The sequence below is a fragment of the Diaporthe citri genome (assembly GCF_014595645.1).
Source record: "Diaporthe citri strain NFHF-8-4 chromosome Unknown scaffold_22, whole genome shotgun sequence".
In the NCBI taxonomy this organism is placed as follows: domain Eukaryota; kingdom Fungi; phylum Ascomycota; class Sordariomycetes; order Diaporthales; family Diaporthaceae; genus Diaporthe; species Diaporthe citri.
The window spans coordinates 12467-32919 of record NW_025064867.1 but is presented as its reverse complement, the minus strand read 5'-3'; the positions used below and the strand labels follow the sequence as shown (position 1 = coordinate 32919).

General features: G+C 30.0%; 2 protein-coding genes across 2 annotated transcripts; both read left to right on the top strand.

Annotated features, from left to right (window-relative positions):
• Nucleotides 1-1053: 1053 nt before the first annotated feature.
• On the top strand, nt 1054-3250 carry INS49_007529 (uncharacterized protein; the record flags this gene model as incomplete). Its single annotated transcript, XM_043168292.1, has 3 exons — nt 1054-1255; nt 1322-1821; nt 1892-3250. The coding sequence occupies 3 exons, from the start codon at nt 1054-1056 to the stop codon at nt 3248-3250; spliced, it is 2061 nt and encodes a 686-aa protein (XP_043016809.1).
• A 715-nt stretch (nt 3251-3965) lies between these two features.
• INS49_007528 (uncharacterized protein) lies at nt 3966-5080 on the top strand (the record flags this gene model as incomplete). The annotated part of the gene is made up of 2 exons (XM_043168291.1): nt 3966-4459; nt 4555-5080. The coding sequence occupies 2 exons, from the start codon at nt 3966-3968 to the stop codon at nt 5078-5080; spliced, it is 1020 nt and encodes a 339-aa protein (XP_043016808.1).
• Nucleotides 5081-20453: the final 15373 nt, after the last annotated feature.

Genomic DNA, 20453 nt, shown 5'->3' with positions numbered 1-20453 from the left:
GGGTATGGTGCAGCGGCAGTCTAGAATTAACAGACTGATGGGTAAAGCGCTGATCAATATGTATGACGGTTTTCATCCAAGGTGCAGGTGACCTTGACCTGCAGGAGGGAGGCAGGGCGTGGCAGCAGTCTGCATCATCCGTGGGGCGCACCTGGGCGCAATATCTTATCTCGGGACTTACACCCAGGGCAGCCAATCAGAAACAACAGCCCAAGCACAAGGCCCGGGCCCACCCAATGGACGAGCCCCTCCAGAGCATGATGGAGGGGCATGCGGGTTCATTGGCAGGCTGTCTCAGACCCTTTAGACTTCTAAGGGTCCAAAGAGCCGGTTCGAGGCCGGGCCTGTTGCTATCTGCCTCTTTTGAGAACCTCGGAACATGCTACCATCTACGGATTCAGAGACACTGGTGCTTTCTCTAGCCGGTCAGGCGCCGGGCCCGGCCTGCCTCGCGGAAAAGCCAACAGAAGCCACCAGCTCAACCCCCGTGCTCGCAGTGGTTGGATGCCGTGACAAGTACTCGGCGCATCTGGACGCGCCGTGCAACAGAGATGAGCAGACGCGCGACTCATTCCCGGCTCCTCTGCCTTCTTTGTTCCCATGGTGACTAGGAGCAATTTGAAGCCGCGATACAGGGGCTACAGTGTCACGCTGTGCTCTTGTCTGTGGGAGTCAGCGGGGTGAAGTCCTGTGCTTGCGCTCGCCAGACCCCTGTGTCTGGCGACGTGAAGTCACATCGCCACTCCCGTGGTCTTTCCGTACATGATCTCACTGTTTCAGCCGTCCTTGAAAACCATCGAGAGGCCCAGAACAGATTTCATAGATATCTTCTCTTAGTTTTGAACTGGAAACCGGGCTGTGTCAGGCCACGCCACCTGGGTCCTCGCCTCCTGAGCATTCACACGAGGTCAGGCACCGACCACGCGACATCTTATCAGTAATTCTTCCATCCCACCGTCACGGGGCCACTTCCCGCTGTAAGGAGGGTATCCGACGGACAGGATTTGAAAGATCGCAGTACTCACCAGCCGCCAGATTCTGTGCCAGGGCAAAATGAATCCCTTGTCGTCTCCCCAAGTTGACAGCCCCGAGGATAGCAGCAACATCCTCGACGGCTCAACGGCTCCCACAACGCCAGAAGGCAGCTACATGTCCAGCCCGGTGCTGCGCCCACAGGTTCTCGAGGCACTGGACATGGGCATCAACCAGACGAGGCCTGTCCGCAACATTTGCTGCGTTGGCGCGGGATACGTTGGTAAGAGAGAAGGAACCTGTGATAGCAGTATGCCAACGGCCACTTGCTGATCAACACTGAATGCAGGCGGCCCCACGGCAGCCGTGGTCGCCTTCAACAACCCCCACCTTCGCGTGACAGTGGTCGACCTCAACGAAAGCCGGATCCGACGCTGGAACAGTAGACACCCTCCAATCTACGAGCCTGGCCTCGAGGAGGTCGTGCGGGTTGCCCGGGATGGCACAAGAGAAACGGTCATCACGAACTCTCACGGGTCAGCCTCCCACATGGGTGACGCAGAGGTCCTGCCCGATGCATCGTCGGCCAGCCGCGAGATCATCGTGCCGGCCAGACAGCCCAATCTGTTCTTCAGCACCCAGGTGGGCCGGTGCATCTCCGAGGCGGATGTCGTCTTGATCTCTGTCAACACGCCAACCAAGACGCGCGGCGCGGGTAAAGGGTGTGCAACGGACATGACGGCCTTCGAGGCAGTCACCGCCGAGATTGCACGGCATGCGAGACCCGGCGCAATCATTGTGGAGAAGAGCACTGTGCCGTGTCGAACAGCCCAGATGGTCAAAGATACGGTATGTTCTGAATCCTGCCGGCACGGGAACCAGACACAGTCGACCACTGACTCCTGATTCTCCATGGTAGATGGCCGTCCACCGCCCCGGCGTGCACTTTGAAATCCTCTCGAACCCCGAGTTCCTGGCGGCTGGCACAGCTGTCAATGACCTCCTGTACCCCGACCGAGTTCTGATCGGCTCCTCGCCCACACCCGCAGGCCGCAAAGCCGCGTCAGCCCTCGCAGCAGTTTATGCCGGTTGGGTGCCACGCCAGCGCATCATAACGACCAACGTGTGGTCCTCTGAGCTCGCCAAGCTGGTTGCCAATTCGATGCTCGCCCAGCGTATATCCTCCATCAACTCGATAGCAGCTGTATGCGAGAAGACCGGCGCGGACGTGGACGAGGTCGCGGCTGCCATCGGGGTTGACCCGCGCATCGGCGACAAGTTCCTCAAGGCAGGTATCGGCTTCGGCGGATCGTGCTTCAAGAAGGACGTGCTGTCGCTCGTGTACCTCGCACAGAGCCTCGGGCTGGACGAGGTGGCAGAGTACTGGAGACAGGTCAACGCAATGAACGAGTACAGCCGGGACCGATTCGCGGCGCGGGTGGTGCGGTGTCTAAATAATACACTAGTTGGGAAGAAGCTGGCTGTATTGGGCTACGCCTTCAAGAAGAACACCAACGACACGCGCGAATCGCCTGCGCTGGAGATCATCCGGACGCTGCTGGAGGAGGGGCCTCGCGAGGTTGCCGTGTTTGACCCGTGCTGCAACCCGGCCACATTGCGCGACGAGATCAAGCACTTGCTCAAGGGCTGCGAGGGCATTGATGCCGAGAGGATACTGAAGGCGGAAGGGGGGCCATTGGCCGTGCACGACACCGCCTACGAGGCGTGCGCGGCTGCGGATGCTGTCCTGATCACGACTGAGTTCGATGAGTTCAAGAACGGGCCGAGCAAGGCCATCGAGGCCAGGATCGGTGCTGAGGGGCTTTTCGCTCCTAACCCTGCGGCCAACACCATCCCCCCTTCCAAGCCATCAGTACAAAAGCCAAGCAGCACATTCGACCCCCGACCATTCGCGACCACAGAACCGAGCGAGCTGGAGCTTCTGTCTCTGAGAAAGCATGTGCTCAAGTCACTACCAGTCGCACCGGCTATCGTGCCAGCATCTGCATCTGCATCTTCGTCATGGTCATCCTCGTCCTCATCCGACCCCCTGCAGAGGCTTCATGCTGAGCCAGCCTGTGATGCCGACTGCCCCGACTGCAAACTGGAGCACAGCGGCCACGCCCCCAACGAGGAATACAAACCCAAGGAGAGGGTGGACTGGGCCAAGATAAGCTACCACATGAAGAAGCCTAAGTGGGTGTTCGATGGGAGAGGAGTGCTGGAGGTGAAGGAAATGGAGAGGCTTGGTTTCCAAGTCGAGAGTGTCGGGAGGTGATACCCTCAGCTCCTGCGCATAGTTCGTCCGACTGCCTGCTGCCAGAGAGGCAGCTTCATTTGAGTTTAGAGTAGCGTGTGCTTCTCTTCAACTCCTGCTTCGCTGTCCCCAGCCTCGAAGTCGAGGTCTATACCCTTTGTGCAGCGACTAAAATATGTTCGGTAGATACTAGATTGAATAGAATGGTCAAGCCAGGCTCTCATTTCAACCCCCCCCCACTCCTTGGCGAACATGCCACACACCCTTCCACAGGCGATATTGTGAGTCCTATAACTGATGAGGTCACTTCTCAGTTTCGCGTGTGATAGGAGCTACAACACATACCGGTGTTTCATGCGTGCGGTGGCCGGCGGGGGCTTACCCCGGCTTCGTCCCATGTCAGGATATATGAAGACGGTTATATGCTGCACGTCGAGCCACTCTAATCCCTGACGATGACATACCGCCCCAGACTCTCATCTCAGGGTCTCAGTAACAAGGCCCGAAGCCGTCACACTCAACGTCATCCGCAAACATGGTCCAAGCCGGATTAGATTTACTCAAGCCACAACCCCACCATACAACTGCCGACACAGATTGTGGCACTCTCAAACATGTGAACAGTATCTCGTTGGAACTCCACGTACTCCTACTTGCAATACCCATACCTTCGTTTGCCGTATTTCAACAAGCACCTCACATCCATAGTTCGAATCGGGTCACGACTTCGCCAACGATGGCTTCCTCGTCGGGACGTGCGGGGCTCAAGTGCCTCCAGTGGCTGTTTAGAGGCATCCAGTTCGTCTGCTCAGTTGTCGTATTGGGCATCTATTCATACTACATCGCCACCATGGCTAGTCACAAGATGACCATTTCGACCAACGTCAAGGCCATAGAAGGCATCGCAGCCGTCGGCACGCTATACACAGCCCTTGGTTTGCTGTTTGTGTGTTGCTGCGCAGGCTTTCCCGTTTCCTCATTTATCGCAATCATTTTGGACATCGGGCTCATCGCCGCCTACATTTATGTTGCTGTTGGCAACCGTGACGGGGCAAGCTCGTGCAGCGGCAGCAACGTAAACACCGTCTACGGCTCGGGGGAGGCGAATGCTTCTCCTAGCACGAGTGGATCGGGAAACAGCATAGCCGACATCCCTGTGAATGGGCTGCCGACATTCCAGATGGCTTGCAGGTTGGAGACAGTCTGCCTCGCCGCTGCTAGTATTGCCTGGTGAGTAATAGTCCTCCCTGGAAAACATGGATTCAGTCCCATCAAGTGTTTGTTGCTATGGGTGAGCACAACTAACGGACACATTCGAACTACAGCATCTTTTTCGCACTATCTATCTTGCTAGAAATCAGCCTCAACCGCAACCGCCACCGAGCGTCCCGCCCTATTCGAGACGCTGATGGCGAGTACATCAACAAGTCAGACTATTATGGCCAAGGAGCGCCTCCTCAGCGCCACCAGGGCCTCAAACCATTCCTGGGCGCGCTTCCGTTCCGTCGCCGCGAACCTGTTGACCCAGACGTGTTGCCGATGCACCAACAACCCGGCCAGATGCAGACACGGCAGGTTGAGACCTGGGGTGAGGTCGTGTCGCTCCATGACAGCGACCGGCTTTATTTCAACGAAGGCGAAGATCGGGACGAGCACGGTCCGCCTGTGCAATTCACATCGACGACGGCGCCGCGGCCGGCCGCGGGTCAATACAATGAGGGTGAACTATCCGATCGGGAATACAACCTGTATCAAGAGGACCCAAAAGGCAATGATCATAGCGAGACTGGGAAACGAACGACACAAAGGGAGAGCAGGGCTGCACGAGCCGAACGGTTTGCGGCGTCTTGAGTGACTGCGAACTCAGGTGTCTAATGGGCCGGTGTTCGGTGGTACTACATCGTGTGGGTATTGTCGATGTCTTCAATTGCCTAGGGATATCATGAATTGGATGGCAGGCTGTGTTAGGTGGGATACATGGAGGACATCACTTCAAGGCCGGTAATCCCAAGTCCGAAGCCACAGGAACTCAAGAGAATACATGATTCATATTACACGATTATGATATCCACATACCAATTTTCAAGTATTGAGTTAGCTATTACTAGTATACAAATGCCGGTTTGCCTGGTCCGAGTCTTTTATATTTCGTCGTATCTGGCCACATTGCGCCACCTCTAATCTCTTGATCCACTTTGTGATGTCTCCTCTCCTGAAACTCTCTTTTCATGCTCGTATATGATATACCGGCTTGCATAGCGAATTTGACTGTAATTGCCTACAACTTACATTGTCTCTTGTCCCACTAGGGCAATCATTGTCATTCCAGCTTAGTAAAGGAACTCAAAGAATACAAATAGTCTATATGATATACTGGCTAAGTTACAAGTTGCTTGTAGAACAGCAAACGTTCAACGGCATTTTTATTAATCCACTCTTAACCATACGATAACAATCTTTAGGAAAGGAAGGGTTCAAATGAGAAACAGAACGTATCACTTGATACCCGGAGCACTGCCGTGGAGGCTAATCAGAAGAGAAGAAAGACACAACGCACTTTGAGATCTTGCTGTCTGCAACACAAAGAGTACCTTATGAATTCTGAGACATCTGGACTCACTCCCTCTTCCCACTGATAACGTTTTCTCGCTTCACTTGTGATTTATGACTGAGCTTTTCGTTGCGCCGAACAGGCTTGACTGTGAGGACCTGAATGTCTCTACAGAGGAGTAGGATCCACATGCTTAATACACAAAGGGACATGTAAAACTGCTCAGTGTTAATAGCAGACTTGTCAGTTTAAACGCTCTGCGTTGATGGTATTACGTCTAATGTGTCGTCGTTATCCCGATCCTATATGAATAGTTCCAAGTGATAGGGGTTGGGGGCATTTGCAAGTGCTCGTGGTTCGTGTGACGGTACGGGCTTATAGACTGCTGGGTGTATTTCCAAGGGATTGGAAATTACTGGTCTCTTGGCCGAACGGTCTATTCGCTAGCAGCAGTAGATTCGTCTCAGTTCGTTGCTCGAGATACCAGGAGAGCAGTGAGAACGTCCACAGCTGCGGCCAGGGTGACCATTTCTCAAGTACATGGATTCCGCGGCGAGGGCTTCATGTTTCAGGCTAGAGTAACACAATCTAATGAGACGAAATTCAAGTATGTCATTTTTTTTGTAAGGGGAAAGAAGTTTGATTTTCAAATCTGCTCTATACAAGTACTAGTTTAGGACGATACCAGCTGGTCAGAGGGAGAGATGAAGCACTAGTTTCGAAGAACACTTGAAGAAAGATCACGGCACTGGGAACTGAGCCGAACATACAACTTTTTCCCTTCAAAATATTACAGAGTAGATGGAATGAATGGTTACTTATTAATGAACGTGACCTCCTTGACAAAAGCCAGTATGGGGCGTCCAGCACCGGGGATCGGCTACCCCCTCAATGAATATACAGCATTTCAATTTCTTAGGCCCTGAGGGTCTGTCTTTGTGTGCCACCAATTAGTGTAAGAAATATTTTTAATTTTGCTAGTCAGCAACTTCCTGTGTAGTAAAGGTCCTCACATCTGTTGCCAACGATGAAATCATCGGGAAAAGCTTGCCCTGAGCAGGAATTGCTGGATGAATTGATTTCTCATGAGGCTGTCTAAGTCTTTTCCGATCCAAATTTCTGCTTTCTTCCGCTTTGAGCAAATCGTTTATACCTGTCCAACCCAAGAACGCTCTTCATGTCTCCCAAAGTTGCATACGTCGTCAGTCGTCTCCTTAGCACTCCCAGACGTAGGTACACTTGGTGTTCACAGGTGTACAGCTAGTCTTCCCTTCGTTGCCAGTTCCAGCGAAGCGTCCATTTCTGTTTCCACAGACCTCTGGCAGTTCGGGGGCCGTGTATTGGGTGTCGATTTTACATGTGAGATCTGCCGAGCAAGTACCCGAGAGGTTCCAGGTCGCAGCCTGAGCAAGGGCCAAGGGCATGAGGAATGTGACAATAGTACTGAACTGCATCTTGCCAAACGTTTTAAGGTGAGATTGGGACGGGTGATTGGCTAGAGGGTGAATCGTAAGTCTAGTGGCCCACATTCGGGCCACCCCCCGATGCGGGCCACTTTTTTACACCAAAAAGATGGCTTTTTTAGGGCTTATATCTCCACAAATATAATAATTATTATAATGTAAAATTATATATAGCTAAATATTTATAAATTAAATATATTAAAAAATTTAAATAATATGTAATTGTGATGGGCTTGGGCTATTGCCCAAGCCTTATATAGTGTGGCTAGATAATCCAAGGGAGCTTGGATTATTACGTACCTTTTGGCTTAATGGTTAAAAGGTTGCTGCTTTGCAGCTTATAAGAGAAGGCGCTAGCCAGCCTGCAGCCCCTCTGGAGCCAGCCCATAACAGTAATATAATTTATTAAGTTATAATTAATATTAAATAATATTTAATTTTTATAATATTTATTAACTTTAGCTAACCTTAATACTTACCTAAAGTTATAACTATATTTTAAATTTTAAATTTTATTTTTCATAAAATATAAAATAATATATATATATTTATATTTATATTTTATATATTTTTATATATTTATAACTTTCCTTTTTAAGTATAAAGATTATTAAAAATTTATAATTATATTTTTAATTATCTTTATTAAACTATAATCATTTTATTAATTATTTATAAGTAAAGCTTAGCATTTTATTAAAGTTTTAATTAATCTTCTTAATCTTTTAAAAAATCTTTTTAAGTACTTTTTTCCTTTTAACTTAAACTTTTTAATGTTAATTTTTACATTAATTAATTATAAAATTTAATTAAAAAAGTCCTTATAGCTTTTAAAAACCTTTATAAGTATATTATATAATAAGCTTGGGCTATTGCTTAAGCTATAATGCATACCCATGCCAAGCCTATATTATACCCAACCCTTTTATATAATAAGGTATATACTTAAAAGATAAATCCAAAGTTAAGCTTTTTTAAGGCCTAACTTATTTTTTAAATATTATAATTTATAACTCTTTTTAAATACTTTTTAATAAATATTTAAAGCCAACTTATAATATTAAATTATAATCTTTAAATTACATTAAAAAGAATATTTATATTATAAAGATAAATAACTTTATACTTAAAATATTAATCTTTTTATAAAATATATAGCTAAAAATCCCTTAACTTACTTTAATACTAAGCCATAAAAATACTTAAAAAGCACTTTAGCTCCCTTAATTATTTATAATAATGCTTTACTAATTTATAAAGCTTAAAATATATACAAACCCTTTTAACCCACCCTTAATTTAATATAAGCCGCTCTTAATTAAACCCTTATTTAATAATAATTAAAATAGCTTTTTAACTTAAAATATTATAATATAATATAAATTATAAATTAATATAAACTTTATTAAAAATCCTTAAAAATATTAAATCTTTTTATAAAGTTAGCTATTTATTAAAATATAATTATATATTGCAGCATTTTATAAGCAAAGCAAGTTTTAAAATAACTTTAATATAAATAAATTCTTTAAATACTTAAAGCATTATTATAAAAACCTATATTAATAAGTAGCTACTTTAATTAAACTTAAGATATTTTAAATATAAAATTATAATAACTTTACTTAATTTTATATTTAATTTAAATAACTAATAATATAAGCTAAAAACCTTAAATAATTAAATAAAGTAAAGCTAAATTACTTTTATAATTAGCTTTCTTTATAATTTTATAATAAGGTTATTAAAGCATTAATTTTATATATAAATTATAATAAGGTAATAAATATATATTACTAAATTACTTATAAGTTAAAGATATAAAACTTTAAGCATTAATAATATATAAGCTTAACTTTATACTTTTTAAAGCTTTTAGCTTAAGGATAATAAGTAATAAATTAAAATATAATAATAATAAATATTATTATAATAAGTATAATAAGGGGTTAAGGCATTAAAAATAAGGGGCTATAAGGGTATTAAGGCGCCTTTTTTTTAATTAATTAATAACTAAGCTAAGGCACCTTAAATCTTTAAGTTTAAAAAAAAGGCTTAATAAAGATGCAAAGTATATTTATATTATAGTTAATAAGGATACTTTATAATAAATTATAAATTCCTTTTTATAGCTATGTTAACTTAAGTTTAAGTTATAAAGCTAGCTATACTTTATAAAGAAAACCTTATTAATCTTAAAAAAAAGATTAGTTTTTAAATAAAGTTTTGCTTAAAAGCATAAGCTTTCTTTATAAGTTTAATTTATATAAAAATAATATTAATAAATATAAAATAAATTAAATAAACTTTCTTTCTTAATTTTTATTATTATAAATTATAAATATATTATTATTATTTAAATAAATAATAAGTATAGTTATTATATTATTATAAGTAAGTAATAAATATAAAAGGTAAAATTAAAGTTAATAACTCTGCTTATTTTAAAAAACTTAAAAATAATTATTAATTTATTATAAAGTTAATATATTATATATATAATATAACTTTTTTTAAATATTAATATATAATAAGCTTTTATTATAATTTATATAATTTTAAATATAGCTTATTTTTTTTGCTAAGCTTATTTTAATTATATTATTATAATATCTTATTAAACTTAGCTTATAGCTATATAATAATTAATATAGCTTAAGAAATGATTATAAAGAAAAAGGGTTAATAAAATATAAGTAATTTAGCTTAATTAATCTTTAAAATAATCATAAAAATATAAATAAATTGCTTATTTTATAATAAAATAATAAATATTATTTTAATAAAAATAAACTTAAGTAAGATTATATAAATTCTTTAAGCTATAACTCCTTAAAAAAGAAATAATAATAATATAAAGTAATATAAAGCTAAGCTTTTATTAAAAAAAATATAGAATTTTATTAATCTTTTTAATAAAAAATAAGCTTTTACCTTTTTATTATATTAAGGTTAATTTAATTATTATATTTATTTATTATTAATAAAGAATAAATTTATGCTAATATTATTATAAAGCTTATTATATAATATATTTTAAAATTAATTATTTTAGCTATAAAAATAAGTTATAAAACTTTATAATAAGAATTAAATAAGGATTAGCTCCTTACTTATAGCAGCCTTAATTTTCTTAATATATAAGGTAAATAAAAAATAGTAATTTTATATAAATTATTATACCTTAAATAAAATAACTTAATAAAATCATTACCCCTTCCCCCTTATTAAGGAAATATTATGCTTTTTTTTTAATATTTAATAATTTATAAAGCTAAATATTTATATAGCCTTTTATTAAATATAAATAATAAAAAGGTAAAAGCATTTAATAATATTTTAAACTTAATTTAAGTTATTTAAATAATTAATTTATTTCTTTAATTTATTTAATATGCTTATTATATTTTAATAATATATTAACTTAATCTTAGTTAATATTTTAAAAAATTATATAATAATATACTTAAATAATATATTAATATTTTCCTTAAGCTTAAAAGAAAATTATATAAAAAAGATATAAAAGATTTTATATTATTTATAAAATGCTAAATTAAATTTAAATTAAAATAATTATAAGTTTATAATAAAGAAAATAAAGTATTTAAGCTTTATTATTATAGCTAAAGTAAGTATTTAAGTAAACTTAAAAAAGGTTAAGGTAATTTAAAAATAAAAGGCATTATAAATAATTTATAATATTTAAAACTTTATAAAGTTTACAAACTTTTATTATAACTTTATTAAGAATTTTTCTAAGATTATTAATCCTTTTCTTTATCTTACTATTAAAAGAACTTTTTTTTAATAAAAGAGTAAAAAAAATATAATTTTTTACTACCTTAAAATAGCATTTATAAAAACATTAATTTTAGCTAAATAAAATTTAAATTTAAATATAATAATAAAGGTAAATTGCTTAAAAACAGCCCTTAATATATATTTATTAATTTAAAAAGGAAAAGCCCTTTACTTAATTACTTATTACTTTGCAAAGCTTTTTTTAATATAATAAAATTATATTATTTATAATAAAAAGCTATTAATAATAATTAAGGCTTTAAAAGTATAATTACTTATATTTTAAAATATATTCCGCTTATTTATAATATTTATAAATTATAAAAGCTTTAAATACTTTATTAACTTTTAACTTCTTTTAAAAAGATAAGCTTAATAAGTTAAAACTTTATCTTTTTTTTATTATAATTTTTAATATTATTTAAGAATATAAATATAATATTTTAATATATTATTATAATAAAAATAAAATAAAATAATTTTAAAGGGGAATTATATAATTAAAATGCTTTAATTAATTTTAATAATAATTTTTAATATTTATATTATTATATTTATAAGATTATAATTATTTAATAAATTAATATTAGCTATATTTAAAGATAAGAAAGTTTAGTAAAATTTATAATATAAAATTTATTATAAGGTAATTATATTTAATTAATAATAATTTCTTAAGGAAATTAAGATAATAATTTAAATTATTAATTATACTTTTAATATATATAGCATACTTTAATTTTAAGGCTAGCTATAGCTTTTAAGTTAAGAATTACTTATTATATTAATATTATAATAAGCTTATAACTCTTTTATAATAAGATATTTAAAATAAAAAGAAACTTTTTAAATCCTTTTATATAACTTTTATTAAAATAATATATTATAAGTTATTTAATATTTTATTTAAAATTATAATATATATTATTAAACCTAGCTTAATTAATAATTATAATAAAGCTTATTTTACCTTATTCCTTTTTTAAATTACTATTAATTTTAAATATTTATTAACTTTATAATAAATTTATTAACTTATAAAAATAGCTTATATTACTTAATAATTATTATAAACTATTTTTTAAAATATATTTTTTTAAAAATAATATATTTTATAATTATAAAAAATTATATATAATGCTTTATTACTTTATAATAATGCTATTATAAATTCCTTATATTTATTATTAATAATTAAGGCTTTAATTAAATAAGGGCATTTTAAACTTTTTTATATATTTAAATAAATATAAAATACCTTTTATTTATAGCATATTACCTTAAAATAAATAATAATATAAAGTAAATAAATTAAGAAATATATAAAAATACTTATATAATATTATTATCTTTTTATAAAATAATTAAGCTAATTACTTCTTAGCTTATTAAATAGCGTTAAATAATAAAAATTTAATAATAATTAATTAAAGCCTAAATTAATTAATAAATAGGTTTAATATATAAGCAATCTTAAATCCCTTAAATATAATAATATTTATAGCTAATCTTAAAAGCTAAATAGCTATATTCTTAAATTACCTTTAAATTAAAATAAATATTATTTAAGCTGCTATTATTTTTATTTAATAGCAATAAGAATAAGTAATTAATAAATATTATTAAATAATAAAAACATTTTATATTAAGAATTAAGTATAGCTATTCTTAAAGCATTTTTAAATTACTTAATTAATAAAAAAGCTTAATTAGTTATATTAAAAATATATTATAATAAATATCTTTATACCTTAAATAATTATTTTAAATATATTAAACTAAATTTATCTTACTTTTAATATTAATTAGATTAAGCATATTATAAAAAACTTATTATTTATTTAAATATTTATAAATATTTAATTAAGTGCTATATTAATTTTAAATAAAGTAAATAAAAGTTAAAATAAAAAGTAACTTATAAAGAAAATCTTAATAATTAAAAATATATTAAAATACTTATAAAATAATTTCTTTAAAACATAAGTTTAAATTAAATAAAAAGGCTAAAATATATTAATATAAAAACCTTTTAAGAATTTATAAGGATTAATGGCCCTTAACTTATTTAAGGCGTAATAAAGAAATGTTATTACTTATAAAAAACTATTTATTTAAGGTAATTATAAAGCGGGCTTATATTAAACTTAATAAGCTTATTTAAAGATATAATATAAGGTAATAAGAATTATAAATAAAAATAAAATAAAGATAAATAAAATCTTATTATATTATTATAAGTTATTTAAATAAAGCTATAAGATAAGCTTTAAGTATTTATTATGCTTAAATAAGGCATAATAATAATAAAATTTAAACTTATAACCTTATTTATATATAAACGCTCTTAATTAACTAAAACTTATTATATACTTATTTAATAAATAAACTAAATCCCCCTTTTATAAAAAATAAATAATATATTAAATTAAAAAAAAACTAAGCTATATAATTAATTTCTTATAAGGCAAAACTATATTAAGTATATTACCCTTTTAAAATTCCTTTATTATTATTTATTTAAGTAAGTATATTAAAAATATTTAATTATAAAATTAAAAATTATAAGGGCTAATAATAAGGTTATAATAACTTAATAATAATAAAAGTTAAACTTATAAACTCTTTATTTAAAGATAAAGCTTTTAATTACTTAAATTTATTATAGTTATAATAATAAGCTAAGCTAATTAATATTTATAATAAAAAGCATTATAGCTAAAGAAAAGTAAATTCTTAAAAACTTTTTCCTTATTTTCTTATTTTTTTTCTTTAAACTTATTATAAGTATTGTGATGGGCTTGGGCTATTGCCCAAGCCGTAATGCATGCCCGTGCCGGGCCCACACTGCACCCAACCCTCTCACGTGACAGGGCACACACTTAAAAGATAGATCCAGAGTTGGGCCCTTTCAAGGCTTAACTTACTTCTTAGATATTGCAATTCATAACTCCTTTTGGGTACCTTTCAGCAGACGCTTAAGGCCAACCCATAACAAGTATAATGGTAATTTAAATCATAGCTATATTGCTTAATGCTAAAAACTTAGCTAATAAAAATATTTAAAATATTAATTATTATATTAAACTTTTTATAATAGCAATCCTTAAATGCATTAAAGTATGCTTAAAGTTAAGTTAATATAAATATAAAAAAAGAATAAAGGGGGTACTTATATTAAAAGTATGCATATTATTAACATAATAACTAGCTTTAGCTTTTTAATTATTATTAAAAGTTATAAAGATATTTATTATTTTTTAAGCAAAGTAAGTTAATTAATAATTGCTAATGCTAATATTATTAATATAATGTATAATTATATTAATATTAATAAGAAATAAAAATATATTAATAAGTTATAATAAGGTTAAGGGTATATCTTTAATAAAATTAATAAGAGCGTTAATTAAGGCTATGCCGTAAAAATAAGCATAATTACTTAAGTAAATAATAAAGATAATAAGGGGTAGCTTTGCTAATATAATGCTTATAACCTTATAGAAATTAATAATAATATAATTAAAAGCTAAGATAAATATAATTATATTATTATAAATAAGGGTAGTAAACTTAATTTACTTAAAGATAAGAATATAGCCATTATTAATAATAATTACTTTCTTTAAATAATGCTATGCATTTTATAATAGCAATAAATTAATAAATATATATATATATTAAATATACTTATGCTTATAATAATAATAATTAATATAAAACATATTATAATTATTAAAAATATAGGTAAGCAGCTTATTAATTTTATAAAAAGTTGCAATATATAATTTATAAGGAAAAAGCAGCTACTTAATAAGCTATTAATTATTATTATTAAAATTATTAAGCATTTAATATAATTTTATAATATAATATTCCTATACTTAATTAATAATTATAATAAATTTATATTAAGAAAAAAATAAAGTAACTTTAAGAATTATATTGCTAAGATAATAAGGCGGCTTGCTATTACTATTATTATTAATAGCGGCTATATTAAAGCCATTATGCTAACTATTAAAACTTATAATAAAAGCTATTTATTATTCTTTTTTTTATATAATAAAAAGAAAGCAAGTATTAAAAAGAATATTAAGAAATTAAAAGGGTATTAATAAGCTAAGGAAAGGGTATTTAATAAATATAATATAAATAAAAAAGAGTATATTAAGGAATTATTAAGGAATTAAAAGGGTATTAATGCATTAAAATAATGGCTTTTTAATAAAAAACAATAACTATAAGGAAAGTATAATAAATACAAGGAAGAATAGCTAAAGAATTAAATTATAAGGAGGCTAAGAAATTATATAAGTATTAATTATATTAAGGAAGGCTTTTTAGCTAAGAGTAAAATAAAGCTATAAGGGTAATTAATATAAATAAAAAAATAATTATAAAAGTAATAAAGAGATTATATAAAGGTAATAAAATAGTGTATATAATAAGTATATTATAATAATAATATAATATTAAAAAAAAAGAATTATAAAAGGAAATATAATTATAAGGAAGTTATCTTAAGTAGTAATAATAAATATAATATAAAAATAATAAACATAGTAAATAATGCTAATATATTAATAAGGACGCGTTATAGCTTAAGGCTGGTAATATATATAGTTTATATATAATTATAATATATTAATAAAGAATTATATATATAATAATAATGTTATTATATTATAATAGCTTATAGCATATATAATATGCATTTTATACTATATTATATTAAGCATAGCATATAAATATAGCTAATATAAAAATAAAATAAATAATTATTACTTCCTAAGTAAATAAATACGGCCTTAAGATAAATATATAGTGGGGATAAATATATAATTAATATAAAACCGCAAAAGCCCTAGGTTTAATCCTTATTGCATATAATATAAAAATAAAAAAGGGGCTATATAATAGGCTTGGGTTATTACCTAAGCCATAATATATACCCATACTAAGCTTATATTATACCTAATCCTTTTACGTAATAAGATATATACTTAAAAAATAAATTTAAAGTTAAGCCCTTTTAAGGCTTAATTTACTTCTTAAATATTGCAATTTATAACTCCTTTTAAGTACATTTTAATAAATGCTTAAGGCCAACTCATAACATATTAATTTTTTTAAAAGTTAATATTACCTTATTATTATCTTTTTATATTAAATAATCTCTTACTTTTATTAAGGCTTAAGCATTTAAGTTTATTTTATAGCTATTTATAGCAACTTTATTAGCCTATTTTATTTACATAGCTTAAAGCAATAAAGCATAATTATCTTATTAAGTAATAATTATATATAGTGGGTTAAGTTATCTTGTTTTAATCTTTATTAATTTAATAAGTTAAATGATTATTTTTAAAGAGTTGTGGCTAAATGATTATTTTTAAATAATTTTATTCAAAAGGGCAAGGCTTTGTTGTTTAATAACGCAGATTTTTATGCATTTTTAGAAGTAAAAACAAATCTTTCTAGGAAATAGCAGCTTTATATTATTTATTTTAAGCAATTTAAAGGCTTAAGTTATATAGCAAAGACACTTAAATATAATGCTTAACGGTATTAAATTAAGTTAAAATAGCTTTATTTATTATAATAAAAACCAACTTAATATTAAGCTTAATAGCTTATTAATAACGTTAATATAAATAAGCATAATTTAATATTAAGACTTTTAATATAAATTAATAGTTTTTAATATAATATTAATTTATAAAAGATAAAAAAATTATTATTTAAAGCTTTATATAATGAATTTAATTATAATTATTAAAAACTTATATTATTTCTTATTTCATTAAGATAATTATTATTATTTTAGCTTAATAAAGAAACTTAAAAAATATAAATAATTTAAATAATTTATATATTTATAACTTTATTATTATGCTTATTTTTATTTTTATATTAAAATGTTTATTATAATTATATATATATATATATATTTTAATTATAAGTTTTTAATTAATTAAATTATTTATTAAGTTAATAAAGCAATATTTAAATATTTAAATAACTTAATTTATATATTTATAAATTAAATAATATTAATATTTTAAAGCTTTAAAATATTTATAATATTATATTTTAATTAATTAAAGGTTAAATTAATAATAAGTTAATTTTTAGAAATAAATTAAATAATTAAATAAAGTTATTATTATTAATATAAACTTTATAATAATTAATTATAAAATAATAAAAAGAAAAGAAAATATTTTTTATTATATATATAAATTAATAATTAGCTTTTAAAATAATTATTTATTTATAAATAATGCTTAAATATTATTAATTATTGGAATAATATTAAAGCTAACTGCATGGAGATATGTTAATGGGTGGGGATAATTAATCCTACCTTAAGGTAGTATGCAATACTTCCTTATATAGCACTTATTTACTTTCTTATTTTATAACTTAAAAAGAATAATAAAGATAAAACTTAATTAAATAAATATTATATATATATATAAATATAGCTATATAATAAAGGCTATTTAATATTAATTAATAATTACTTAACATAATTATAAATTAATAAAAATAAAGAAATAAATATTTATATAAATCCTTAAAGGCCTTGCTTAATAAAGATTAAATAATAAAGGCAATTAAATTTATATGCTTATATTAAAAGCTTAAAGGTTCTTTTTTTTAAATTATAGCATAATAAAGAATAAAAAATTATTTAAAAAATAAAATTTATTTTATTTATATAAATTAAATTTATATTACTTAATAAAGATTAAAAAATAGCTATAAATAAAAGTATATATAATTAAAATAAATAAAGTATATATTATTATATAATAATTAATAATTAGCATGAAATAATATAAAGATTTTAAAAAATATTATTTAATGCAAACTCTTTTAAAATACTTATTAAATAATAATAAGTTATAACTTTATATAAAGAAATAGCATAAAGAAATATTATTTTAATAATTAAATAGCAATAATTTATTAATTTTAAGTTTTAAGATAAAGAAGAAATTAATTTTATAATATTATTATTACTTATATAATTTATAATATATTTTATATAAGTAATTATTAAAATAATTTAACTTTAACTTTAAAATAATATATTATTAGCATTATTAATATTAAACTTTAATAAATAAATTATATATTAGCTAAAGTAAATTTTATATTCTTTTAAAAATAAATTGCTAAATATAGCTAAGGTTATGGGAATAATATATATAAGCATTATATATAGCGTGCTTATGCAATGGGTGCGCTGCAGGCAATGCATAAATTTAAAGGTACAAGGTTTAAACTAATCTTATTAATAGTAGCTATTAATTAATGCTAACTAGCTGCTAATTATTAGTTATATGCCTTATGCATAAATTACCATAGCTAGCTTATAATTAAATAAAAGAAGGCTATAGCTTTGCTATAACCTACCCTTTATATTATAATTAAATTAATTATATATTTTATTTATTTATTATTAATTATATAAAAGCTAAATTAATGTTAATTAATGCTTACTTAATAAGCATAAATAATTAAATATTAAAGAAATAAATTTTATTTCTTAAAAGCTTATTTGCTTATAATAATTCCATTAAGAAACTTTATATTAATAATAATATTATAAGCCGCTAAAAAGCCTAATTAAGCATTAAAAATTAATTTATAATAATAATATTTAATCTTTAATTATATTTATTAATGCAAATTATTAATAATAATAATTATAAAAAGCCTTAATTAAAAAGCCTTCCTTAATATACCCTTAAGTAATTATAACTTTTCTGAATTATTAAAAGCCTTTTTATAATATTCTTAATTATTAAATAAATTAATAATAAGCTTTATTTAATTTTATTTAATTTATAATAAATGCTTAACTTTTAAGTAAAATTAATTAATTTATAGCAAATACTTAACTTTTAATTATATTACCCTTGCATCCTTAGCCCTTCTTATAATACCCTTAAGAAGCCCTTGCTTAGCATCCTTAAGAAGCCTTTGCTTAATACTTTTAAGAAGCCTTTACTTAGCACCCTTAAAAAGCCTTTACTTAGCACCCTTAAGAAGCCTTTGCTTAGCACCCTTAAGAAGCCCTTGCTTAATACCCTTAAGAAGCCCTTGCTTAGCACCCTTAAGAAGCCCTTGCTTAGCACCCTTAAGAAGCCCTTGCTTAGCACCCTTAAAAAGCCCTTGCTTAACACCCTTAAGAAGCCCTCGCTTAGCACCCTTAAGAAGCCCTTATTTATAATTAACGCCCCTTAGGGTACCCGCGCAATACCCTTAGGGCCTATAATCCTTTAAAAACTCCCTAAGTACTTAACAAAGCATAAGGCACTTAAATACTTTAAAGTATTAGCAAATAATGTTTCTTTTAAGCGATTTGCATACTTAATTGGCATGCTTAATTTAATACTTTAAAGTATTGGCAAAAGAAGCAACTTTCTTAGCTAATTCAAAACTATTAAAGGGGAATAATTAAGATTTACTGCGGGTTTAACTATATAAATAACTTGATTAGACCTCCAAGACATTTACCTTCCGATAATAGTTAAAGTTTGATTAATAAGCACAACCTTCCCTCTTCCTAACGCCCTCCTTGTCACGATCAATTATCACGAGATCTGTCTTAACGGCAATAATCTTTGCATTAATAATGGCCCCTTCCTTTAATGAAAAGGAGGTTATTAATATAATTAAAAGCCTTAAGGGTTATTTAGGCTGTAATAAAGATTTTTTTAATAAATTTTAATGCAAGTTTTATAAATAAATGAAGGAACGCTTTTAAAAAATTAATTAAAGGCTTTTCCATAAGCTTAAATAAATACTTTGTTATTATAAGGTATATATAGGACGTAATTACATGCTAATGATAAAGGTATTGGTTATTTAAGCTTAATTAAATAATTGGGAATTACTTTAATAGCTTTAAGAGGAGTTTATAATAATAACCTTTTACCCATAATTAAAGGTATATAAACATTAAAAGAAGCTTAAGCTAATTAAAATAAAGCCAATCGTTATAAAGCTAACCGTTAAAAAGTTAATACCTCCTCCTCTTTATTAATTATAATCTCTTTATTAATTAGTAATGCCCTTAGCATAAGCCCCATAGCAATAATCTTTTTTGCAATAATAACCTCTTTGCTAAAAAATATAATAACAGCAGCTACTACCAACTTAGGCTTAATTTATCCCTTAGGCACCTTAGCTAACTTAATAATAAAAAGAAAGAAGCTACCAAAGTAATAACTAATTAAAGCATAATATTTAAATACTTTAAAGCTTTAAAGTATTAGCAATTAAATAATTTAATTAAGTAATTTAAGCAACTTAAATACTTGCACTTAAACATACTTATACTTAAATACTTATACTTAAATACTTGCACTTAACCTATTAAAGTAAT